The following is a 27,625-nucleotide window of genomic DNA, read 5'->3' as shown; positions in this document are numbered from 1 at the left end:
CTGTGCTGTTTCCTTATGACAACTTCCTGTAATCCTACAAATGTCAGGGTGGCCAGAAGTGACCAGGAGACCTCCTCCGTGGTGATAGTTTTGGGGATGGTAGGCCATTAGAGGGTTCTCAGGGGCTCTCGTCATTTATTTGGGTGTGGGTTTTGGTATCTTCATGTGGGTTGTAGTTGTGCATTTACACATTATGCAGTGGTGAAGTGACACAGTGTCATACGTACATTCTTTGGTTTGATGCCAGGTTGGTGTGGCTCCATGACCTCCAGGCATTAAATGAGAAGTGTCTGGCGATGATCTGGTCTGAGGTTGGTTTTAAGATGTTACATATAGGCCCGTGTCAAGCTAGAGAGCTGTTTCCTCAGCCTCGGTGCCACTGGGAAGGGGAGTGGTTAACGTGGGGGCTGAGGTCCTGTTCCCCTTGAGGTCCAGACAGGACCGGTACCGTGAGCGCCAAGTGGTCTAAGTGTATCCCAGAAAACTAGCTGTCTAAGAGGTTGCTTGGATCAGACTTGGGAAGGCCTGCACCTGTCTTGAGTTATGTGAGGATGCTGTTCTTCTCAGCATTTTAGGTTTGCTGTGTCATGTCTTCTGAGGAGAAGACATGGGTATTTGATGTGTTTAAAGTTATTCTTGGACAGTGGTTCTCCTGCTGTGGTCTCTGGACCAGCAGCGTCAGCATTGCCTGGGAGTTTGTTAGAAATGCAGCTTCTTTGGTCCCACTGTAGACCTGCTGACCAGATGCTCTGGGGGTGGGGTTCAGTGGTCTGTATTTTACCAAGCCCTCCAGGCAGTTCTGATACACAGCCATATTTGAGAAGCATTGTCCCAGGGAAAAAGTTGGACACGTCTTACCTGCTAATAGTGCTAGAGCTAATCAATATTGTCTGCTGCATATTTTCAAAATATTTTAGTGTAAAATTTGAGACCACTTCTCCTATCTAAATATATTTTCTACTTTTTCTCAGTATCATTTCCCTTTAAGCTGCTAAAACTGTTACTTCCCCGTCTTAATTCTTGTCACCTTGCCCTTCAACATGAATATTTAACCTGCTATCTCATCTGTATTGGCACAAACCCCAGTTTTCTCCTAAAGCCCCACTTGGTTTCCAATTTAATGCTGGTGCTTTTACCATTATTTCCATCCCACACTGGGGTTTTCGGTTTTGTGAACCCCAGGGGTGCTCAGCACTTACTACTCAGGTGCTGTTTGAGCTTGGCACCTTGCATAGCTGGATTTCCAAAAATATCTGTTGAATGATGTTCCTGGTGTTTAATAACATCTCCATGCAAATGGACTTCTTTGATGAATAGTAAGAAAATGATATTTCCGAGGGCCATATTACTCATCTGAGGTCTGAGGTGTTTAGAACATAAAGTTATTTTAAAGGATATTCACAGAAGATCAGGGGAAAGATGTGCATTTGGGGTGAATTCCACATTGCCATGTCCATTTGGGGCTCATTGCCAGTGTCCATTTTCATTAGTTAAGTTGAATGGTTTAATTCACAAAGCAGGGTCACATCTGTGGCTGCATTCACCGTGGAGGGAAAGGGGTTCAGTCACGGGAATTATGTTTGAATTTTGCTTGAAATATCAGTAACATCCTTTACTTTCTATGTTACCCTTCTTGTTTTAAAGTGACATTTCCAGCCAGCTAAGCAAAATAGCATTGGCAGGTTAAGAACATAAAACATCAAACTAATGACAGTTGGGTGCTTTCTAAACATCTACTTTTGAGACAGTAATGTCAGGAGATGTGATAATTTTTAGATGCTGATATTAATATCTGTCCATGAATGTGTTCCTAGACTAATATTTCCATGTAGAATTTCAAAATATTTATTTATATTTTTCAGTATGCAGATACATGGTTAAAAAAGACCAGATAGTACAGGCAGGTATTGAAATAAGAAGTAAATTCTTTACTGAGTACATTCTCCCCACACCTGCTAAAACCCCAGTCTTTTCATAAACGTGTGACCACTGTTTACACTTTCGTGTGTATCTATATAGGGATCAACAAACAAAACCAACAAAACAAAAAACAAAGCTGAGAAACCCAAATCCTTTATGCATGTACACATCTATACACAATATATACATAGCCCACATGGGCTTACAGTCTGGCTATTGTTCTGTACTTCGCACTTTTGCTCTTAAGCATGTATATCTTGGAGATGCAAATCTTCTCATTGTTTTCAGTGGCGCATAGTATTCCACTCTGTGAATGTACCATAACTTATTGAAACAGTGCCCTGCTGTAAACATTTAGGTGATTTTTATTTTTTTGTCTTTACACACCAAGTTACATCCAGTGTTCTTATTCATATATCTTGGTATACTTTTGCAATTGACTCACGGGCAAAATCTCACCAGTAGAATCTTGTCCTAAAAAGTTCGTGCCTATAAAATTTTGATTCGCCTTTCACGTCGTCCTGCAAAGAGGGCCTCCCAGGTTACACTCTGACACCACCCGTGATGGTGCCTCCGCTCCTTAGGCTTCGTCTCACATCTTGCGGCCCGTGTGCTCAGTTCTGCCGTGTGGACGACTCGCCTGCTGATCTGGCAGGTGGTGCTGCCACAGACTTGAAGAGAGGGCTTCCATTGCCCCTTGGACTCCTTCTCACATCATGCTTTTCACAACATCCCACACAAGAGATGAGTGTCATGCGGGTGCCTTGGTAGCCTTGGCCACCCCCCACCCCTAGGACTGCTGGCAAAGTGAGGCCACATGGTAACTGGGGAAGCGAAGCATTGTTTTCAAAGTGGTGTCATGGATGTTTGGTGTGTACGTGGGTGTTCTGGGCATAAAACCCCAAACCATATGTAGGCTGTACAGTTTCAAATTCCCTTCACAAAAATGCAAGTTTCCCTGGGCTTCCCTGGTGGCACAGTGGTTGAGAGCCCGCCTGCCGATGGAGGGAACGTGGGTTCGTGCCCCGGTCCGGGAAGATCCCACATGCCGTGGAGTGGCTGGGCCCGTGAGCCATGGCCGCTGAGCCTGTGCGTCCGGAGCCTGTGCTCCGCAGTGGGAGAGGCCACAACAGTGAGAGGCCCGCGTACCGCAAAAAACAGCAACAACAACGAATGCAAGTTTCTCAAATGAAAAAAGGAGATTTTGTTTGACTATATGAGAATAAAGTACATGTTGTCTAATTGTGTATATAAAATACCTGATGCTGAATAAATGTTAGTGCCCATTCTTCCTCTCCCTCTGCAGCTCTTAAAAATCTGTGAATCTGTACCTAATTTATGAGTCATGAACTTTGAGAAATAGAAATATGAGGCATTGTTTATTCTTAAGCATCTTAGAGTATTGCTGAATAAAAGGGAGCTAACTTCGGTTGAGTAATGCCGTGTGACTAAGATCTAAGGTCCATGTAGCCTTCAGAGAAAGGTAGGATCACTGGGGGCAGCGTGTGACGTTGAAGGATGAAGAATATCTAAGATGTCCATATTTAATGCTTTATTTAGTTTATTTAAAAATAAAAATATCTAATGCATATGTAATGCTGTTATAACACATGGCTCTTAAATACAACCTGGTAAAATGCAAAATGAGGGAATACAAATTATTTGCTTAAAATCTGGATGTTCTGTAGGCAGCTTACCTTGAGAGAGAAGGAAGTTGTAGGGTCACAGCAGGGACTGTCTGGCCAAGGAAGCAGCAGGAGCCTGGGTAGGGGGCCGGAAGCAGATACGGCGACCTTTGTGACATCTGGGGGATTACAGTGGCTGTAATGACTTTTCTGACTGAGCAGTTTTGTAGGGTGAGTGCTGGGATGCGAGTCAGGGTATTTGGATTTCGGTCTTTGGCTCTGGTAAGTAGCTCTGTGACCAAGGACAAGCCCTTTGCCAGGCTGACGCTGTTTCTTTGTCTCTAGAACAAAAGTCTTGGATTAGAAGATTTTTAAGGGCCTTTTAATTTCAATAAGTCTAAGTTTTGGTACACAGTGAGATAGTAAGGTGAGTGGGGTGCATGTGGGTGGCCAAGTTCAGACGGTCTTGATGTTGGGGCCACTGGACTTGACATTACCGACAGGAGGGAGCCGTGGTTGGCTGCAGCTGGGCGGAGTGCAGGGCAGTCTTTTTAAAATAATATTCTTAAGTAGACATCAAAAAAATGTTTAGGGTAGGATTATTTCATTTTCTTATTTTTTCAGTAGTATCTGACCTTTGAAATCTTTTTGTTGCCCCACACACGACTGATAGCAGCTCGTATCAGCAGGTAGAATCCGTTTATATGTGGAAGAACTGCAGAAAGAGATGTTAATAAAAGTGTTTTAGATTTTTTTCCCCTTTTTTTGGGTATAAGTCTTAACAAATACTGTTTTAAAATATGCCTGAGTTTTTGTTTTTGTTCACATTTAGCCAGGGAAACGGATTGGGACGATTGCCATGGAAAAGGATAGTTTGTGATTCACATTTCCCAAGAAAGAGGAGGGGGCACATCACACCAGACAGGGCCCTGTGGGGAAGCACCAGAGCTGGTCAGGGGGCAGCAGGGGCGAGGGGAAAACAGGGGCAGGAGCCTTTATTGTGGTTTTCTCAGAAATGAATGGGGGAGGCAAGGTGAGCAAGCTAAGCCCGTTCAGGATTGGCTAGTTTGGATAATTTCGGTGGTCTCAGGCTACCGGGCTGTCTCTGATCATCCAGTACCTGGCCCAGGGTTGCTTTAGGGCAAGTGGATAGTGTCCCAGACTGCAGGAGCCGGTAAGGAAAGGGGAGTGGCTGTGGACTCAGGAGGCATGACCCCAGGCTAGTTGTTTGCCGTCTCCAGGAATTGGCTCACTCTGAGAGGGACAGTCCTTCCCCGGTCCACAAGGCCCCCAAGTGTCAGTCACAAAATACAGAAAATAAAAATCGTGATGAATACAATGACGAAAGACAGATTCCATTCGGGGTATTTGAACAAGATGAGGGCATTTGCCTCTGTGTCTGCATCTCAATTCCAGTAGAGCAATGGGAAACCATCCTGTCCTGTAGTTTTATCTGAAAGGTTAATTTCAGTTATCCTCAGTTTGCGTCCCACATGGGATCAGAGCAAAAGAGAATTTTGAAAAGTAGACTTGACACAGCAGGTGAAATTCAAATAGTAGTTTATTACTGGAGATACTGTATAGGATTTTAGTGTTTTCTATAGTTCCAGAAACCAGTAGGTATCACCCTTCATTCTTGTGGAGAGGAACAGCAGGATGCTTGAACGTCCTGTGCGCAAGGACCTGTCTGACAGTGAGCGAAAGGAAAGGGTGTCATCTGGTGGCTCCACGGTGACAACCTGAAATTGCCAAACACAAATCAGTGGGTTAAAACCCTTTTGCTTTGCTTCCTTGATTGGAATTCTCAGACCGGGAACAGTAGGCACTGATTAATTAGGAAACATCACTGTAACGTGTAGTAAAAGTATATGATGCATCCAGGGCCATCGGGAAGGAACAGAATGTCAGGCTTTTTTGGTTATTTTCCCAGCTCGTAATCCTCTCTTCCAGAACGATGGATTTGAGTTGGCTAATTGAAATGTACCACAGCAAAGACTTATTTCATGTTCCTTAAACTATTATCTCCCCTTTTTCAGTGCAGTGTTCTTTTTTTTTTCTTAAAGCTTTATTTTCAGTTTTCAGAACTAAAGTTTGAAACCTGAGAAGGCATAGTAATGGTTTTGTTTTTCTCAATTCATCCTGATTTCCTGAAGTGTTCTGTTTGAGAGGATAAGGAAAAGTGCTCATTTTTCCTTTTTAAAAAAGATTAGCTCTATTCATTAATAGCAGTGTGGATTTACTACCTTTAGGAAATAATTAATTAACCCAGACAGACTCAAAGAATGTTAAAGCTAGCAGGAGCTTTGGAGAACATTTAGTCCAATCCCTTTATTTTACAGACAAAAGAAATACGATCCAGAGAATATGTGTCATTTGTTCCCAGTTACCTAGCTCTTTGGGTAACTAGGTGGGGTTGGGATTTGGCCTTAGGTTACCTGACCCCCAATTCAGCATTTTTTTCTGCCCTATTATATGATATTAAATCATTTTTTGGTTTGCAAAAAAAATGTCCTAAAAATGAGGTCAGTATATCGTAAGAGAAATGTAAATTTATTCTGTAATACAAAATCATGATCTTTCATGTGTATGTCTACATATCTATAACCTTACTCCATCTTAAAAAACATATGGACATCAGGAGCTTGAGTAATTTAACTTTGAAGCGAAAGGTAATGTTATTTTTGTGAGGAATATGTTTTTTCTATCTAGGTAGAATTTCAGTAGCAAATAAAGAAGTGTGAACCAAACATTCTAATCCACTGACAGACAGCATATTACATATTTCTTTTTATATTTGAATGATACAGTGATTATAGAAATGCTTCAGTAGCTGTTGTGCTCACATAGCCGACCCTGTCTCTTGTTACCATTTCAGTTTTGCAGTAGAACATTCATGAGAAGAGACTTGCCTTGTTTTGAATTACGTAAATTTCCTGTGCATTGTGTGGGTAAAGAGGGATGGAGTTGGAGTGAAGAGCTGCCATAGAAAATTAGACCTGATTCAGTTCATCATCTCACATGCAGTGGAACAGAGGCAGATAGGATTGGGTTACTGCCTCCCAGTTCTCCCCTCCCCCGTGACTGTGGACTTGCAGCTCCTTGTGTGGTCCACAGACCTTCAGCAGCGGCATCAACTGGGGGCTTGTTGGAAACTCGTGCTCTTAGGCCCTACCCAGACCCACGGAATCCAGATGTGCATTTTAACAGGCTTCCCGCATGATTCACATGCATGTTAAAGTTTGAGGAGCACTGGGTTATAGTACGCTTTGTAAGGATGCAGCTGTATTACTTGCACAAAGATATCCATGATAACATTGGACATGAAATCCGCTAGGCACAAAAGTACCATTCCTGAACCTTGCATTCATGCCTTCACTCAGCAAGTATTTGTTAAGCTGGTCGAGGGGCCAGGCTATGCTTTGGGGAGGAAAGATGGTTAAGACCCTGTCTGCCTTCAGTAAGCTCAGCAAAGCAAACGAGACCAGTAAGAGAGAAGCTGGTCATGCAGTGTGATAGGCCCAGTATTAGAGAGCTATACAGGATATCTCCAGGCTTCAGAAGGTTACCTGACTTAGCACGGGTGAGGTGGGAAGCAGAGAAGAGGAAGTAGGATCAGGGAAAGCTTCCGGGGGGAGAAATAGGCACATGTTAGCTTTCTGTGATGATAACAAATCACCACAAGCTTTGGTGGCTTATTACAACACGTTGACTGTTACCTCACACTGCCTGTAGGTCAGATGTCCAGGCATGGCTTAAATAGATTCTCTGCTCAGGGGCTCAAAGGGTAAAATCAAATGGTTGGACTGAGTTCCTTTTGGAGCTCTGTGGCCTCTTCCGAGCTCAGATGGTTGTCGGCAAAATTAAATTCCTTGTAGTTGTAGGACTGAGGTTCCAATTTAGGAAACCAAAATTCAGAGAGGTTAAATCACTTGCCCAGGGTCACACAGCTGGTGAGGGGAGAAGCAGGGGTGTAAACCCTCAGCTGTCTGACTCTAAGACTTATACAGAACAGAACCTCTTACTGTGTGTAAAACACAAAGTAGCCCAGGAAGCATATCAAAACATCAGGCTGTAATAAGTAAAGCATCGTGGCTCTGGTACTTGGATAGACAGGTAAACTAAAGAAACAGAAGAGGCAAATGCACCTGGGGGTTTAGTGTATAGCACACAGGTGTTAGACTGATGGGAGGAGGGGGACTATCCCATAAGTGGTTTTGGGACAGGTGATGAGCCACCTGGGTAAAAATAGTGTGTCTCAGCTTCACACCATGTCCCGGCACAAATTCAAATTTGTCAAAGATTTAAGTGTAAGAAATAAACCATAAGTATAAAAGACAGAAACAAAGAAGAAGGTTTTTATGATGTGGGAGTAGAGAAGGATCTTCTATTACTCAACAATAGCAGCCATAAAAGAAAAGTTTGATAATTTTATTTCTCAAAATAAACAACCAAAATCCTTGCATATTAAAAATACTGTAAGGGAAGAAGTGAAAAAGAGAAATGACTAACCAGGAAGAAATAAATAATGCCTCTCATATTGTAGACAAAGGACTAATCTTCCTAATTTATGCAGAGCAAAAGATGAGTAGTCATTCGAACAGAAAAAAATGGGCCACAGATGTAGAGATATTTCACAGAAAAGGAAATACAATGGCTTTTAGATATACAGTCTTCTGCTTCTTCATAATGGAACAAATGCAAATAAAACGATAGTGAGATATTATTTTTTTCATCATCATCTTGGCAAAAATCCAAAACTTTGCTATCACACCCTGTGGGCAAGGCTCTGGGAAGACAGGCCTGATCCGAGGCTGTGGGGCTGTTGAGAGGGGCTTGCTGGGCGCCAGACCTGGCAGGAAAACACAAGTCTGGTTTGACCCGGCTGGTCCATATTGTGACTTCTGGGAAGTCATTCTGTACATATCCTGACACATAGGCAGAACGCTCCATGTACTGGTTTTCCACCGCAGCGTTACGTGATTGGAAAAAAGATTTGAGACAACCTGGACATCCATAAACATGGAATCAGTTAAATAAATCATGAGGTATCCATTCAGAGTAATACTGTGTAACGGCAGAAAGAAGGAGTGTGCTCTTACAACCTGATAAAGACCTCCAGGGTATTTTAAGTGAAAAGAAAGGTAGAAAACAGTGTTATCTTTGTGCACAAGAACAAGAAAATAAGAAAATACACTCTCTTTTTTTTATAAAGGAAACTTTGCAAGGATATTTCAGAATCTAGTAATGAAGATTTCTGGGTGGAGGTATTATACGTAGGCCAGATGGGGGAGGACAGGTCGGGGTGGGAGGGGAGTTTTCACTGTTTCTCTATTTATTTTTACCTTGAACAATGTGAACTCCGAAAATAAAATAAATTCTATGTATAAACTAAGGCATCTCAAGGAATCTTTCATAATCAATTCTATATGACTATATAGACAAATGGCAGCCTGATGCAGTCATCTTCAGACTTGCTGGTTTGTTCACCTCATCAATAAAGAAACTTCAGTCACATATCTGGATATATATGTATTATTTGCTTATTGGAAAATTATATGATTTACTACTATACAAATTGCATTTTGTACCTTAAAGCCATAGACTAAAAAAGAAACAAAAAGTACAATATAAAAATGAAATTAGTAGTGATTAACAGTTAAAAACTAGTTTGCTCTGATTAAAATATTAATTTTTTGAAACCTTGTTTTAAAGCTTTGTGTTCCTGTTATCTGAAGTCTACTTTTTAGGTTTAGTTTTAATGGCTGTCATAGCTTAGATGACCAATCCTCTTGGTTTGTCTAGGACTGAAGGGTCCTCCAGTTATGGGACATCAGAGCTGTGACCGGATCAGTCCCAGGCAAACTGGGACAGTCAGTCACCCTAGGCCTGGCTTAAAAAGATAAAAAAAAGTCTACAAACAATAAATGCTGGAGAGGGTGTGGAGAAACGGGAACCCTCTTGCACTGTTGGTGGGAATGTAAATTGATACAGCCACTATGGAGGACAGTATGGAGGTTCCTTAAAAAACTAAAAATAGAATTACCATACGACCCAGCAATCCCACTACTGGGCATATACCCTGAGAAAACCATAATTCAAAAAGAGTCATGTACCACAATGTTTATTGCAGCACTATTTACAACAGGCAGGACATGGAAGCAACCTAAGTGTCCATTGACAGATGAATGGATAAAGAAGATGTGGCACATATATACAATGGAATATTACTCAGCCATAAAAGGAAACGAAATTGAGTTATTTGTAGTGAGGTGGATGGACCTAGAGTCTGTCATACAGAGTGAAGTAAATCAGAAAGAGAAACACAAATACTGTATGCTAACATATATATATGGAATCTAAAAAAAAAATGGTTCTGATGAACCTAGGGGCAGGACAGGAATAAAGACACAGACGTAGAGAATGGACTTGAAGCCACGGGGAGGGGGCAGGGTAAGCTGGGACGAAGTGAGAGAGTGGCATGGACATACATACACTACCAAATGTAAAATAGGTAGCTAGTAGGAAGCAGCCATATAGCACAGGGAGATCAGCTCGGTGCTTTGTGACCACCTAGAGGGGTGGGATAGGGAGGGTGGGAGGGAGACGCAAGAGGGAGGGGATTTGGGGATATATGTATACATATAGCTGATTCACTTGATGATACAGCAGCAACTAGCACACCATTGTAAAGCAATTATACTCCAATAAAAATGTTAAAAAATAAAGAATAAAATGTGAAAGAATGAAAAAAGAAAAGATGTGTCCCCCAAATTACAGGAATAAACTGTAGGAAATGATTGTTGACCAAACTTACTAAATCCTGATACTTTTTTATGAGCATTATCCATCAATTATGCAAAGGTTTTGTGTAATTCAGCTGCTGATTTTCATCTTCTTGGATGACAATCAGTTTGTCTTGGAAACTATTCCAAAGTATTGCATATTTATACTTCCATAAGTGAGTTGAAAGCCTGTTGAAACTCTTAATTTGAAAGATCTTAAAATTGGGAAACTCTGTCCCTCAACTTTTAAGTGTAAAATTATTATGAGTTTCTTTATAGGGGGCATACATTTTTTTATGGCCACAAAACTATGTAAGTAAGACACATATCTGGACAAATGCTTTTGGAGTATCTTTCAAAAAAGAAGTGATTCTCTTAGTCTTTGCTAAGTGGCCGACTTTCCTCCAGGAGTTGCTGTGAGCTTGGCCTGATGCACTGCTGGCTCCGTGGACAGAAGCTCTGCCTTCTCAGGGTCGCTTGTGTTTGTGGTTTCTTTGCAGGGATCTTTGAAGGCATTTGTCCACTCTGTGAGGGTTGGTTGGGCTAAACTTGGACCTTAACTGAGCCTCATAAGCTGTAGCAGGTGCCGGCAGGCTGAAAGCCAGGGGAGGATGGAGGACTTGGCGGGGGGCAGGGGACGCCCTTCTTCCCTCAGCCTGCCTTTTGAACCTTCCTTTCTGTCATATTTGAGCCAACAGAGAATTAAGACAATAACAAAGGGTTCCTCCTACGTCCAAATGGGTGGTGGTGTGGCAACCCCCTCCCCTCTCCCCCCTCCCCCTGCCGCCGGGCACTGGCTGCTGATGTAGGTCCCCTCCATTCACAGCACTCTTCATGGCTTGGCTTCCAGCAAACAGAAAAGTCAGTTTTCAGTGTTTCAAACAATTACCCAGAAACAGGGTCTAAACCACATTTTCTGTGTTCTAGGAGCAAGCTGAAGAAGAAAAGAAGCCCAGGGATGGTGTGACCCCTCTGAGTCACGGTAATTGTCACCACCCTTTACAGTTTTGCTTTATAATGGATGACTTTTAAGTGACATTTTTATTAGATAGCTACAGTTGGTTTAGGTTTATTAATTTAAATCTATAATATAATATCGCTTGTTGACAATGTCACATGCTCCGCTGTAGACTTCATCATTGTCATCTAAGACTTTCAAATATGTATATCAAGAAAGTCTGAAGCTCTTAACTCATTTATTTGCCTTTGAAAAAATAACTGATGTGTAAACTTTCCCTGTGAACAAGAAAACAAATGATGCTGCTTAGTTTGTTTGTAATTCTTTGTTTAAGCTTTTCCCGGATTGGTTTAATCTTCTAATGATGGCATTCGTACTCTTCTATTGGAGTCATGTTTTACAGGAGGTTGTACATTTGCTCCAAGATAAATGTCCCTCGTTATGGTTTTTAATACATCTGTAGGTTTTAGATAACAGCTTTTTACTATTCAACTAATTCTCTGATGTTTTAAATTTAAATCAGCAAATGCAGATGCTATTTCCTTGGAATATATATTCCATATATATTGTGATTACTGCTATACAAGCAGGCAGCTGTTATTAAATTTTCTGTAAAATATAGTTGAATGTCCAACATTTGTGCTACTCTTGGTGGGAAAGAAGCATGTACATTTGATATTTCTCCTCAAATGAACTTTTAAAGTACCATAAGTATTTAAGTTTCTTTCCCTCCAGTAATGGAAACAACTGAAAATATCTTTTAAAATGACAAACAAGTACTGAGGTTTTTAAAGACCATATATAATGCTTAGTCTTGGCACACACTATTGAAAATTTGTGCTCTTCTACCTAAATGATTTTTAAGAATAAAAGTTGTTTTCTATTGAAGCAAAATATACTGCTTTAAATTTCTTTTCTTCTTTTGCTGTCACCCCAAGTCCCATCATGTTCTTTGCTGAAAAAGCAAAATAGAATACAGTAATTTGACAGTTATGTAACTTGATGTTCAGTTTCATTGAAATACACTCCAGTTATGCAACACTGGAATTCTAGAAATAAATTTGGACTGTACCTGGCCCCAACGGCAGGAGTTTTTTTAAAACAATTTTTTTTCTTCTCAGAGAGATGTTGTGATTTATTATGTTGTTGTCTCTCCCCTGCAGCTATAGTCTCCACAATAATGTAAATTGTTTTAGATTCTCTTATTCCACGGTTGGAGCAGTTATTCTAGGAAAAGAAAAGCAGACTTAAGCCAAACAATTAAAAATATTCAGTCCTCAAAACTAAGATTTTTTTTTTTAGTAATTTAATATTTATAGTTTTCATTGTAGCCAATTACATGTCTTAAGTAGTTTTTCAGTTTTACTAGGAAATAGATTTTTGCTGTTGTTCTTCCTTTGCCAGACTCATTTTGTAGTTAGGGGTCCATTCCCCAAGTGTCATCCGGTGGCTTGTTCTTCTCCAGATCTGACACTGGTGTCATTGCTGTTTTCCCCAGCTGTGGAACATAGCTAAATGTTTAGAAGAAGGATGAGATTTGGTTTGTGCATACAGATGCTGCAAACTGCTCATTGAATACAAATTGAATTATTTGAGGGGCTTTTGAGGATTTATATTTTTACTACTTTTAATGTGATAAAGGAGACTATTCCCTAAATTGCCTCCTGTCTTAGTATTATAATGGGGATCTTCCTCCTGTAGTTCCTGGAAAGAGTTTAATCTTTTCTGTAGGCTGCTTGCTAAACAGAATAGATTGAGTCACTTACCTTAGGCCTTAAAAATAATAACAAAAGAAAAACAAAAGCTGTGTACTCATACATATTTATATGTGAACAGAAAATTGTATTGAAAAATAAACAATTTCTGTAGTGATTTTACAACAAGCAAGGCATTTCTTTGGAAATCACTACAGACTAATTTATTGAATGCCCAATCTCTGCCACTAACATTGACCTCTGTGTTACAGATGATGAAGCTTTGAGGGGCCATTTGACTTACTTAGGGTAAAACTAACTAGTTAGTGGTGGATCCAGGGTTTGAGCCCACATCTAGCAAGTTCTAAAGCCTGTGGTCTTTCTACTTTACCTGTGGTCTTTCTATTTTATCATTTCCCCTTCTCTGTAGCTCTTAAGACTAAGGTAGAGAAAACTGGAATCTTGCTTAGAAGTGGGATTGGAAGAGTAACTGCTAATAGTTAAAGTATTAAGGGTGTCTCATATGGCCCTCTGTGTCCTTGGGGACTGGCTGGACTAAATTTTCTTGACATAGTCATGCCATGAGATTAATTTGTTGGTTCTTTTGGAAACGCTCAGCTATATTATTCCTATATTATTCAAGAAATTTACCAACTGTCTTAGATACCCTTAAGAGAAGACTTGTCTCGGTAAGAATTATTTATTAATAATTATGTATGATGGAGGTTATAGAATTAGTATTGTCAGTCACTATATAATCCCAGACCTCTACATTTGAAGTCTCCAAAATAAAAACAACTGATTTCTTCAGTTGGGCAAGTGATCTGGCTTTTTCCCTTCGTAATTTTAAGTGCTCTTTTAAACTAATGCTAATATTTCTTTGGTTTAATGTTAGGACTGTGAGGTCTTTATAATCATAGAAGCAGTAGAAGAAATTATAAGGGAATATGAGATATATATATATATACATCCAAATTAAACTGTGTGCACCAAAGAACCTCATAATAAATAAAATTAAAACAGAAATAACAAACTGGCAAGTATTTACCACAACTACAACTTGCAGAAGGTCCAAAATAGATAAAGGAAGTAGAAAAAATAATCAGATACACTAAAATAGTGCAAAAACAGGCAAAAGGCATTAGGAACTAAGTAATTCATGGAAGAGGAAATGAAAGTAGCTAAAAAGCAAATACGTTTAAATATATTCAGTCTCACTAGAAAACAAAGAAAGACAAATTTAAAAGCAACGATGAACATTTTATAACCTACCAAATTAACAGTCAACAAAGTGCTAATGCCCCCTTGCTGGTGGGTCAGGGAAATAGGCTCTCTGTACATTGCTTCTGGGAGTGTAAGTTGTCTCTGTCGTTTTGGGGGACACATTGATAGTATTTATTAAAAATGTTAAGTCAGCATTTCCTTCAACTCAGGGACTCCACGTTTTGGAACTAATGAAATAAGCATGAGCATTTAATTTATGCATGTGATACTCATGGTACTATTTATAAATGGAGAAAAGTTGGAAATAATCTAAATGTCCAACAAATGTGGAATAGGCAAAACATTGTGGTACAATTGTGTGTAGACAGTTGTGTAGTCATGTAAATGCTTTTGAAGAACTTTAAATTATATGGAAGGGAAAGCTTATGATAAAAAGGGGACCCCGGCACCCCCCCTGCCAGGAGGGATTAGTCTCAGTGATGGTTTAAAAAAAAATCTCATATCTATAAATGAGGCAAGATGTTAAAAATTGTTATTTCTCAAGCTGTGAGATAAAAAGCATATTTTGTACGTTTTCCAAGTATTTTTTTTTTTACAATTAGTAATCACGTTGGAGTCAGCCAAATATTAAAAAAATAAATTCAGAAATTCCTGAACACTAAAAACTTCCATTTGTGGGTGGTATTGTTGGAATATCTGTTCTTAGATTTATTTCTTTTTTTGTAAGTAAACTTTTTATTTTGGATTAACTGGATTTAGAGAAAAGTTGCAAATGTAGTACAGGGATAGTCCTGTATATGCTTCACCCAGTATCTTCTGAGGTCAGTGTCTTACATGACCTCAGGACATTTGTCAGAACTAACAAATTAATATTGGTATGTCAGTGGTCACTAAACTGCAGACTTTATTCAAATGTCACTAGTTTTTCTACGGATGTCCTTTTCTTCTTCCAAGATCTAGTCCAGAACATCCCTTTGCAGCATCACTGCCCACAGATCTCTTTTACTTTAAAGTCTCTCATGTTGTTCTCTCATGGCCCGAGCTGGCCGGTAGCATCCAAGTTTTTTGAGGGCTCCAGTGTTTTCTCCCTAGCCACCGCTCATCCCGTGTCCACCCTCGGGCACCTACACCCTGCCGCTCCCCTGAAGCTGCTCTTGCTCAGCTCCCCAGGGCCCCGGGGATGGCGGTTAACATTTTGTGGGTTGAATGGAACCAGGGACGTCCCAAACCAATGGACGCTTTCGTGCTGTTACTTCTCTTACTCTTTGGATTTCACTTAGATGCTAAAAATGAGCCCGTCTTGGTCCCCTGATGGTCAGCCTGCTTCTGCTGCAGCCGCTCCTCCTGCAGCACCGTCGTCCACCTGCAGTCAGTCCAGATCCTGGGCACACCCTGGAGCCCGCACTCCCTCTCACTTACCCTGGAGCCTGGCCACACGGTCACCACCCTTTCTCCACTCACCCTTCTTGATTTCTCTCAAGTCATATCCTCCAGCTTAGAGCTGCCTCTGGTCACTTTTCTGTTGTTCACTCTTTATACCCTCTCTAACCCAGCGGACACTGAGCTGAGATCCTGTTAGTGGGGGGCCCTGGGTCCTTTCTGTAGAGTAGCATTTGAGGCCTCTCGCCATCTGCACTTGTCCATCACGTGCCACCACCCGCAGTCGTTGGTTTGCTCGGCTGGACAGAACCTGCAGTCTAGCCCGTGCTGTCTGAAGGACCGTTCCTTCTGCCTGGAGGATTCTTCCTCAGGCCTGAACCAAGGAGCCAGCTCCTTCCAAACCCAGTATCTCCCCTACCTGCCTTACTTTGTGTTTTTCTCCCTATTCTATTTCCTCTCGGCATATCCTAGGGCATTTGGTTTGAGGAAATTTTTTATGTGATGCCGTATCTCTCAGTTAAGTTAACATCTTTTAAAAAGACGTATAATCAGGTCCAATCCAGCCCGTAGGAACTGTTGTTTAGTATGCTGAAGTAATGATTTACTAAAATTCTCAAGTATTAATTAGCTAAATGGCCTAAAGAAGAATTAACACAGCTTCTAAAAGTGCTTAACTACTTCCAGGGAGTAGTTTCTATGCTGGCGGATGTGGCTAATTAAGTGACTGAAAGATTCAGAGGGGCCCCTTGAGCATTATCCCTGCAGTCTTCTGTTAGAGTAACTAGTCTGCTTCCTGGGTGTACACACAGAGGTGCTTTCTTGCAAAATAATTACATGCCAGTGGAACTAATGTCTGCATTTTTTACACGTTGTGAGAGATCTGTTCATTTCCACCACAGTAATTCTCTACCTAAGAAGGCGTATCAACCTCAGAAAAGTGAAAACCAAATCAATTTTAATTTAGAAGATTCTTATCTTCGGGTGGCATTTACAGTCATTAAATATGCAGTTAAATATTCAGGCATTTGGGTATTTGAACCTAAAGAACTGCATTTTCATTGAGCCGTGAAACTGTCACAGGAGGGTGAGCAGGGGACTTCTTTCTAACTAATGAACTTCTGGGGGGAAACATCAATAACAAGCATCCACATACACTGCAACAAAAGTACTCCTCTGTAAAAAGTAGTTCTCAGTATATGCTTTCAAGTAATTTATTTGCTGTTGATACTAGTGTTCTGTCCCTTCTGGGTGGATGAGTGGTGGTGTCTATGTATATACTCTTGCAAAGGAAAAGAACATATATATTTGTTTTCTTCCTGGAGTCAGTCAGTAGATGATACAATGAAGGAAACTGTATAAAGTACAAGATAGGGCAAGGACCATGTTCACAAAGCCTGTCTTATAAAGACAGTTTGTATGGGCCATGTTGAATTATGTTATTTATTTATTTTTAAATTGAAGTATAGTTGATTTATTATATTGTGTTAGTTTCAGGTGTACAGCAAAGTGATTCAGTTATATACATACATATTTTTTCAGATTCTTTTAAATTATAGGTTAGTGCAAGATATTGAACACAGTTCCCTGTGCTATACAGTAAATCCTTGTTGCTTATCTATTTTATGTATAGTTGTGTGTATATGTTAATCCCATACTCCTAATTCACCCCTCCCCTCTCTTTCCCCTTTGGTAACCGTAAGTTTGTTTTCTATGTCTGAGTCTGTTCCTCTTTTGTATATAGATTCAATTGTATTATTTTTTAGATTCCACATATAAGTGATATCATATGATATTTGTCTTTCTCTGTAAGACTTACTTCACTTAGTAGATATTCTCTAGCTTCATCCACGTTACTGCAAATGGCATTATTTCATTCTTTTTTATGGCTGAGTAATATTCCATTGTATATACATACCACATCTTCTTTATCCATTTATCTGTCTATGGACACTTAGGTTGCTTCCGTGTCTTGGCTATTGTAAATAGAGCTGCTGTGAATGTTGGAGTGCATGTATCTTTTCGAATTATAGTTTTCATCTTTTCTGGATATATGCCCAGGATTGGTATTGCTGAATCAAATGATAACACTATTTTTAGTTTTTTAAGGAACCTCCGTACTGTTTTCCATAGTGGTTGCACCAGTTTACATTCCCCCTCTCCCACCCAGTGCTCCCCCACGTACGCCTCCCCTGTGCCCACGTAATGGGCCCACGTAATGGCTTTAGGACGGAGTTGTTCAGAAGGGGAGGGAGGGACAGAGGGTTCCCTTTTCACCACACCCTCTCCAGCATTTATTTGTAGACTTTTTGATGATGGCCATTCTGACTGGTGTGAGGTGATACCTCATTGTAGTTTTGATTTGCATTTCTCTAGTAATTAGTGATGTTGAGCATCTTTTTGTGTGCTTGTTGGCCATCTGTATTTCTTCTTCGGAGAAATGTCTATTTAGGTCTTCTGCCTGTTTTTTGATTGGGTTGTTTGGTTTTTTTGGTATTGAGTTGTATGAGCTGTTTGTATATTTTAGATATTAACCCCTTGTCAGTCACATCATTTGCAAGTATTTTCTCCCAATCTGTAGAAGTTTTTTGTGTTTTGTTGGTGATTTCCTTTGCTTTGCCAAAGCTTTTAAGTTTGATTAGGTCCCACTTGTTTGTTTATTTATTTATTTATTTGGCTTTTATTTCTTTTGCTTTGGAAGCCGATCTAAGAAAATGTTGCTATGATTTACGTCTGAGAATGTTTTGCTTATGTACTCTTCAGGAGTTTTATGATGTCATGTCTTATATTTAGGTCTTTAAACCATTTTGAGTTTATTTTTGTATATGGTCTTTTAATTTAGATGGTACTTAATATTTTAATTATCCTTTTTTTTAATATGTCCTGTCTTGGATTGTCATCTTTCAGGATTGTAAAACCAGAAGAGTCTTTTTAAAAACCTACTGAAGTTTCTTGATAATAAACTTTGTCAATTATATGTATTGAAAAAAATTCTTTAATTCTATGAATCCTTTAATAGTATATGAAAGCAGACACCATCCTAAACTTTTACTTCAGTAGAGAACTTGCTGAGGAGCCTTCAGATTATTTATGCTCCCAATCTGTCCTGCAGAGGAGCCTCTACACCCTGTCATTAGGGGTCCCTAGTGGGCAGTAAGAATCTTGAACTCTGGAAAGGGGACTGAGTACCCTGAGTTTTAGACTGATTTAGCAGAAGAAAATGTCATGGAGCAGCACTTATTTCCAGTGGAGATGTGTGAAGCCTTCAAGCCCCGGGGGCCTCGCCGAGTTCTAAGGAGGGTGGGCATGGAGATGTCCAGCTTCCGTCTCCTGCCCAAGTGGAACCCCATCCTCCCTTCCTGCACGCTTCTCAAACCAGAGATTTTTGTTTCCTTTTGAGATTGAACCAAAGTATTCTTGCCACGAATGTGCTTTGCACTTTTAAAGTCTATTTGATTTTTTTTCAGCGTAGTTACCTTTTGCTACTGAGATTAAAGCTGCTCCTTTGGGGGCACTTCAATATTCATTTGAACCTACACTATTTCATGTGAAATGTTTTATATGGACAAGTGGCTTATTAGCTGTCTATGTTTAATAACTGCTCCCTACACACTGTAGAGTGAAAGCATTTTTTCTTTTCCTAAATACATTAAAACTTTTTTGGAAACTATGTCAAACTTATGGAAAAGTTGCAAGTACGGTTTAAAGAATTTTTCCTGATGATCAGAGAGCAATTTGCCAGCCTGATACCTCAGATACTTCAGTATGTGTTTCCTGCAAACAAGACCACGCCTGACACGACTAGGCCAAGCCATTCAAAGTGGGAGGCTCCTGCCACGCAGGCTTTAGACCCCAGTCAGCCATCAGAGCTGCCCCGATAATGCCCTTGGCAATGGTGGACCCAGTGCAGAGCACACACCGTGTTTAGTCGTCTGTCCCTCCAATCTGGACCAGTTCCTCAGCCTTCCCTGGACTGGCAGGACCTTGACACTTGTGGAGGTAGCAGGCCACTTAGTCTGTAAATGTCCCTCATTTTGGATTTGTCTGGTATTTCCTCATGATTAGATTCAGGTTCTGCATCTCTGGGGGAATATCACAGAAGCGGTGCTTTTTCTTCTGGTGGCATGACCAGTTGCACATGATTTTGATTTGTCCAGTTTCAGCTGATAACTTTTATCTCTTGATGGTGAAATGGTGTCTGACAGGTTTGTCAACTGTAAAGTTACAGTTTTATTGAAATAATAAGTGTTTTACAGAGAGGTAATTAAAAGGCATAAATATTCTATTTTTCACCAAATTTTCTATTTATGTATTTAATTTTTTTAAAGATTCTTTTGATGTGGACCATTTTTAAAGTCTTTACTGAATTTGTTACAATATTGCTTCTGTTTTTTTGGCCGTGAGGCATGTGGGATCTTAGCTCCCCAACCAGGGTTCAAACCTGCACCCACCTGCATTGGAAGGCAAAGTCTTAACCACTGGACCGCCAGGGAAGTCCCTATTTATTTACTTTAATGTGGACTTACGGCTCCTTATTTTATTCATTGAATTTAAATCAATTTCTGTTATTTTGGTGCTCAAACGGACCCCAGGTTGGTCAGTAGGGACCCCTGCAAGTTGGTTTTGGTGTCTTTGTGATGTGTCTCTGTTACTCCCTGGGTAACATCTGTTTGTGCATTTATACACACACAGATTTATGCACTGTGTATATGTACATACACAGGCTTTCTAGCACCGTTGAGTTTTATATGTCAGTCTATCTCTGTATACTGAAATCCCTGAATTCACAGTGATACCTCCAATTCCAACCCGATCCCACAGGATTCACTCTACTTTTCTGCATTTAAATATTTGAGTCTCGGTTTTTGACAGCGAGCAATGCGGCTGCTGTTACCCTGTGTGTTTGCCTATTCGCTCACCCTCCTCTGTATTCTGGTCCTCTCATCGCTGCCGCTGACCCCTTCCGGACTCAGGCCCCGCCCTCCGGGCTGCATCCCCCAGATGCCGGACCAGCAGCCTCTGCGGGGGTGAGGGTGTGGGACACCTTCCTCATGCTCAACAGGCTTCAGGCCCGATGCTCTGCACCAGGCGGCCCTTCCAGGGGTGCCCTCCGTGCCCCACTCAGGGTCATCCTCCTGGGTGGTGCCCTCAACACTTTGTTCGGGATTCGCCCACCCACCCCCTCGGTGGTGACTCTCCCCCCACTCCCCCTGTGGTGGAGGTCTGTGTGCTGAGATCCCCCTCTCCCACCCAGTGCTCGCCCACGTACGCCTCCCCTGGGCCCAAGTAATGGGCCCACGTAATGGCTTTAGGACGGAGTTGTTCAGAAGGGGAGGGAGGGACAGACGGGGGAGGGAGAAGGGAAGGAGACAGCCAGGAGGAGGAGGAGGGAGGCACGAGGCTCACCTGGAAGAGGAGGCCAGGAGGCCAGGAGCAGCCCTGAGGTGGAAACAGGGAAAAGACGGGTGAGGCAGTTGAGTGTGGGCTCCTGCTCCTGTTTCCGGTGGCCATCCCCGCTTCAAGGCCACGGCGCATGAATGGGTGGTGGCCAGGGCTCCCGCACGTCGGGGGTGCCTGAGAGGTCCCCCCCACCCCCCGCACTCTATGCGTGTGGCATTTCCTCAGTCGCCGCCCGCTTCGGACCTAAATTCAGCCGTGAAGCCTCATCCCCCCAGACCCTGCCGCTGACCCTCCTCCACTGCATTTGGGTATCAGTCCCAGAGTTGTGAAGCCCAGGGGAGAGTTAATATGACCGTTGTGTTTTGAGTCTGGATGTCTGGGACCAACGTGGGTCTGATGCTGCGGCCTCCGGAGAACACCGGTGGATTTCTCTCAAAAGCCGGGAAAAGATAGGAATTGGTGATGTACTCTTGTTGTTTTGCTAAACTTATTGATTGTTGTAGCGCTCAAGTGCAAAGCTGTATTTGTATGGTAGCTCACTTTATAGCATAGATGAATTTCTTAGAAATTCACCTGGAATGTTCATGACTAGAGTCAATTTTCTACTGATTTCCATATACATAATTGAACCCTATTTAAAAAAAAAAAGATTCCTCCTCATTCCTAGTGCAGACACCGCAGTGCAGCACACAGAGGCTTCCCTGATGGTCAAGCCCAACCCAGACAGGCAGGCAGCTATGGGCAGATGGCCTGGGCCTGGATGCTCAGCCACGGTTTTGCCTTGAGCCCAGCATAAATGTTACATATAGAAGTCCAAACTTTTAGTTGTTCTTTCTGAAAAATGACTTCTTTTGATTATATGAAAGGAAATGCAGAATGTGCGGTTAGACTCAGACAGACCTCTTTTGAATTTTGGTTTTGCCACTTAACCGTGTGACTTCCAACAAGTTATTTAACTTCTCTGAGCCTCAATTTTCTTCCCTGTGAAATGGGAATAGTAATACCTCTTACCCCATAAAATTGTCAGGATTAAATGAGAAAATGTTTACAGAGTGTGTTTGGCTCTTGGTAAATACTCAACAAATGTATTCTTGAACAACTTAAATTGGGATTTTATGTGTTAGTCTTAGTAATTTCAGGTTCTTTTTGTATAGGCTCATGTTTTGCTTAGGAGATTCCTAAAGGACTGTTTTAAAATTATTTACTCCAGAGAATTAGCATTAGGTGAAGCACTCTTAAAAAAAATTGTCTTTTTCCTACTTAAGGAAGAACTTATTTTTTTTAAAGGAATAGACAGATATGAAATTTAAACCTTTAAAAACTCACCTGGCTTTTCTTCCATTACATAGCTGGAAATAGCACAACATGGTTCTCCCAGGATTTTCCTGCAAAGCCTCTGGATGCAGCAATGTGTAGAAAATAATTTTTTGGAAAAGCATTATCAATAAAAACAGAAGATTTTGGCCAATATTTTGTGACTGTTGGGCGATGGGAATGCAGAGCTGGGGACATGATACGGCATTGGGTTTGGTCTTCAGTAAGTTGGGTAGATTTAGAAGGTTATATCGGGTTATAGAAATAGACAAACTTTCAGAAAACTTGACCGTGCAATTATTGGGGGATAAAGGGATCTTATATTTGATTTAAAGTCATTCTCGTCTTGGCAGAGCCCACGCCCAGCGGTCCTAGAGGGATGAACACGCTCACTAGCTGGATGGCTGGCCGGTGCCCACGCCGACCCGGACAGCCCCCTCGATGCCTTGTTCTTTTCACTTCCCGTGAGCTCCCTGCCAGCAGGGCAGTGGCTTCTGCTTCTGGAATATTTCTCCAGTCTGCTACACTTTTCATCTTCCCTAACTGGGAATCCTTACTCTTCTCCCCGCCCCTCCCTCCCTTGCATTTCAACCCAAGTTGTGATGCCCAGGGGAAGTCCACCCTCATCCATTCTGTCATCTGTCGCCTGGACGTCCCCACTGATGTCCTCAGACCTGCGCTCGAGATGACCTGACCCACCTCATCCTGCCCACACGTGCCCCCTGCTTTGCCTGAAGCCTTTCAGATGCCTCCTGTTGCCTGCTGGATAGGATCTGGGCAGAGCCTGCCGAGGCCTCGCACACACAGACTCTGCCCTTTCCCGTCCTCGGCCTGGTCTCAGCCGTGTGCCCACTCGCCCCTCATGCTCTGGCAGCGCTGGCCTTGTTTCCTGGGGTGCTGCCCCAGTGCCCCACGCCCGCTGTGCTCCCTGCCTGTCCCTCTAGGGCCGCCTTCGGCCTGATCATTGTGTCCATGTGTTGCTAATGCCTGCTGACCCTTGGGTTTGGGCTTTTGAGCCGCGTATCAGGAAGGCTTCCCCTGATCTCCTGGACTAGGCCGGGTGGTCTGTTCTGTGCTCTCAAGGCCCTATGTTCTATAAAAGCACTTGGTTCATAATTGTATTTTGGATTATTTCTCCATTAGGTTTTAATGCTTGAGAGTAAGGCCTCATGCCTGTTTTTGTCCACGGTTGTGTCCATAGAGCCCAGCACGTAGTGGGTCCTCCATATGTGTTTACAGAAGTGACTAGAGAAAGTGGTTGATGAGGCCAAGAGCTGGGGGGGCCGGTGGGGAAGGACCGTGGGTGCTGTGCTGCGCCATGTGGACGTCGGGACTTGGGCTGTCCCTGGAGAGGGCTGGAGTGCGTGTGGGCAGAGGAGGGGGTGGAGGGAGCCGGGTGTCCACGAGACAGGCCTGCTGGGCTCTCACAGGCCGAGAAGACTCCATAGATCCCAGAGGGAGGAGCCTTGGGACTGGTGGGTGGCTGACTTAAGGGGCTAGAGGAGCCACCGCCAGATCCATTGTGGATGCTGCTCACTGGCCTTAGGAACACGGGGGTTACACTCAAGGGATGAGGCTGGGCTTTCGTGTGGAGATGAGGGTCTGCGGAACATTCCGGGGGTTTGGTGAGAGGGGTAGAAGGGATCGTCAGGAGTGTAGGTAGCGGTGAACCTGTGAGTGCAGGGAGTCCTCTCTGGGGAGCACGTCGGGCAGAAGGCTGAGGATACCCGCCCCGCCAGGGGAAGAGGAGGAGAAGCCAGCGAGGGTCTCAGATGGAGCCCCCAGAACCAGGGCCAGGGCCCCGCACAGAGCTCTGGACGCACGCTTTCTACCCAGAATGGATCGGTCTCTGTGATGGAGATGTTGCATATGTTGCTTTATGCAATTAAGCATAAAGCTATAGAAAGCCAGGTTTTAGAAGTTTATGACACTGCTATTTTAATTTTGCTGTGTGTTGAAAAGTATTCTACCGAGATGAGCCTATGGGTTTACCGATTTCTTTGTACTTTTAATTATCTGTAATTGTCTTCACAGGGCTTGGTATCTTAGGAGAAATTATTTTTCACTGATAGTTGTCATAATTAATTTTTTATAATAGCAAGTCTGAATTCAGTAATTCAGGATGCAGTTTGACAAGGAAGCTATATTTTATTGATGATTTTTAAAGCACAGAAAGGATCCTTGGGAATTGAAACCAGCTATTTAAATTAGTGCACATTTATGGCTTATCAGAGTGATGGAGCCATGAAATAAGACATTTATGCCAAAACTAAACCTTGGGGAAATCACTTCTTTCATATTTAGAATGATTAGCTGATTTATTAGATACCTCCCAGCCTGAAGCTTTATGACTATATTTAAACCTATTTTGGAGAGTTAACATCATAAGCTTTCTGTACAGAAAACGCTAGGGTAGTGCAAGGTTTTTGTAGACAACATGTGCTGTTATAAATTAGTTTCCCAAGCATCAGCTTAATGGGACAGAAAAATATTAGCTATAGATGTGTTTTTAAAGTTCTTTTATAATTTCTGTATTTTATACAGTGAACCTCAGTTCGAATCAGAGAATACAGTAAATGCTATGTGATACCTCTTGTCCTAAGCTATTTTATTTGTGGATTCCTACTTATTTTTCAGGCTAATGAAATATGATTAGTTGATACATTTGTTGAGCATTTAGAAACTTTTTGGTAGTGAGTTTGAACAGTTTACTAAATATCAATTATTCCTGATTACAGTTCAGTGTTAGTTTCCTATAACCATGACTTAGCAGTTCCAACAGCAGAATTTTGTTGTCTTCTGGTTCCTCGGGTTAGAAGCCTGACATGGGTCCCACTGGGCTAAAGTCAGTGGGCAGGGCTGCATCCCTTTCAGAGGCTCAAGGGGAGGAACTGTTTCCTGCCTTTTCCAGCTTCTATGGGTCACCTGCACTCCCTGGCTCGTGGCCCCTTCCTCTGTCTTCAAAGCCAGCAAAGGAGCATCTCTCGGATTTTTCTGTCATAGTCACATCTTCCTCTGACCACAGCCAGGAAAACTTCTCCACTTTCAGGGACCCCTGTGATTATATTGGACCCACATGGATAAGCCAAGATGATCTCCCCATCTCAAGAAGCTTAATCACAGCAGCAAAATCACTTTTTCCATATAACATAGAATGTTCACAGTTTCTGGGGATTAGGGTGGGGACATCTTTGGGGGCTGTTATTCTCCCTCCACAAGTTCTAAGTTGCAGAATCACTTTGAGCCTCCTTGCAGGAAGTGGGAATTATCGTGTACCTGTTGCTAAGGGAATGGCACCATTCTTGAGCTCCTTTATTTTAGGGTTTTTAAGTCATGAGGCCTACAGTTATGGCACTTTCCTGTTGCATGTACACAGCATTAATATTCTAGTCAGGACCAAGGGGCTCTCATAACAAAGGAGTCCTAAAGAGTTCAGTGGCAAAGAGGCCGATAGGGACTAATGAAATCTTTGCTGCTGCTTTGAATATGCTTTTCAGGAATTTAATTTCACAAAACCGTTCTAGATGATTTTACATTAAAATTTTTCTTTAAACAGTGCTAATTTATCATTCAACTAATAAAAGTACTCCATTTTGCCCCAAATGGTCTGCTAGTGAACTGAAATTCAGTGTTCCTTCATGGATTTTAAACTTACATTCCCTGAGGATAATTAGTGTTTTGAAAGGTTAGCAAGCTGTGAGGTTAAGATATGATTTGGGGAATAATTTATTTTAACCACTTTCAGTGTCAAGAGAACAAACAATCTCTTTTTTGGGGGGGGGGGCGCTGCATTGGATCTTTGTTCCTGTGCGAGGGCTGTCTCTAGTTGTGGCGGGCAGGGGCTACTCTCTGTTGTGGTGCGCGGGCTTCTCATTGTGGTGGCTTCTCTAGTTGCAGAGCACGGGCTCTGGGCACGCGGGCTTCAGTAGTTGTGGCACGTGGGCTCAGTAGTTGCGGTGCTCGGGTTCTAGGGCACACAGGCTTCAGTAGTTGTGGCTCACCGGCTTAGCTGCTCCGCAGCACGTGGGATCTTCCCCGACCAGGGCTTGAACCCGTATCCCCTGAATTAGCAGGCAGATTCTTAACCAGCGCACCACCAGGGAAGTCCCTAAACAATCTTGAATAATATTTTAAGTATGTCCATTAATTGAAGTCCAGAAGGGGATGTCTTGAGTAGAGGAAACTCTAAATTCTGATCGACATAATTAATTAAATTAATGAAAGTAGCAGTAACAACTGGAGCTCTACTATATTCACCAGATTACAGGAGATGTCTCCAGGATACAGAGAAGCAAAGGTCAAGGGAAATATGTAGTTAATCATTTTATGAAGAGGATATTGCCAACTCATACAGACGGATGTTAATTTGATGACTGATAGCATGGTATTCATAGGGGAGTATTTTAATATCAACCTGTAGTTATTTTGGTCTTCTTCACGGTGTCTCGGTAATACAGGTTATTCTCGTAGACCTGCCTTCCCCACATCCACTGAATATCAAGGGGGAAACCAGTTAACATGGGCAGATCTGCACACAAATGTCTCTTTACAGTAAACTTCACCATCACCTGAATATTCCCATAAGAACTTGGAGCTTTCTTAGTTCTTCTTTCTCCTCTAGTGACAGACCTGGGCCCACTCAGGAATCCTGATCCTCATTCAATCCCCTGTTCAAGTGACCCTTCACCTCTTTGGCCTTGTCTTCTTGTTCTCGTCCCTGTGTCCACAGTCACCCATCTGGTCTGATCTCTCGAGGTGATGACTGTCTCTTCCTCTCCTCTGCCTCCTCTTCTTTCCCTTCCTCGTCCTCCCCTCCTTTCTTTTCTCCTCCTCCTTCATCACTTGCTCTCTCTTTGTATCCTGATACATCAGTCTCTCCTCGATTTTATGTCTCAGTGCTTTATCTTCTATCAGGTTTTTACTCTCTACCTTCCATTTGAGTGTTGAGATTCCCCTATGTTTCAGCTATGATTCTCTTCCCATTTTGCACTTTTTCTCTTGATGACTTCTGTTATCTGGATGGTACCTGGGTTGTTTCTGCCTCACTGCAGGTTCAAATCTCAGCTCCAAGCTGGAAGTGGATTCCACCTGGTTATCCTTCACCATATCAACTCACACTCTCCCCAGTCTCCTTTTCTCTTTGTTCTTGGTCTCTTTTAATGCTGTCACCATTTACCCATTCTCCTAAATATATGCATCCTAACCTTAATTACAAGTGAGGAAAACTAACTAAAGATTTGGGAGAAGTTTTTTTTTTTTTTAATAATTAAAACGAGAGAATAATACAGGCATTTCTATAGCAACACGTTTGAAACTCTGGAGTAACTGGAT

The 27,625-nt window shown here is 42.0% G+C and overlaps 1 protein-coding gene across 2 annotated transcripts in view; it reads left to right on the top strand.

Moving 5' to 3' along the window:
* The window catches only part of L3MBTL4 (L3MBTL histone methyl-lysine binding protein 4), a 374,898-nt gene that overhangs the window by 54,507 nt on the left and 292,766 nt on the right, over positions 1-27,625 (top strand). For both annotated transcript variants that reach the window (XR_010836709.1, XM_059039839.2), the window contains exon 4: positions 11,255-11,309. Coding sequence is in view for 1 of the 2 variants with exons in the window: in XM_059039839.2 (XP_058895822.1) it covers positions 11,255-11,309 (55 nt within the window). In the remaining variant the exon portion in view is untranslated. The remainder of the gene's footprint in view (positions 1-11,254; positions 11,310-27,625) is intronic.

The sequence above is a fragment of the Kogia breviceps genome, chromosome 15 (genome assembly GCF_026419965.1).
Source record: "Kogia breviceps isolate mKogBre1 chromosome 15, mKogBre1 haplotype 1, whole genome shotgun sequence".
NCBI classification, from domain to species: domain Eukaryota; kingdom Metazoa; phylum Chordata; class Mammalia; order Artiodactyla; family Physeteridae; genus Kogia; species Kogia breviceps.
The sequence above is the reverse complement of the archived record's forward strand: the minus strand, read 5'-3'. Positions and strand labels throughout refer to the sequence as shown.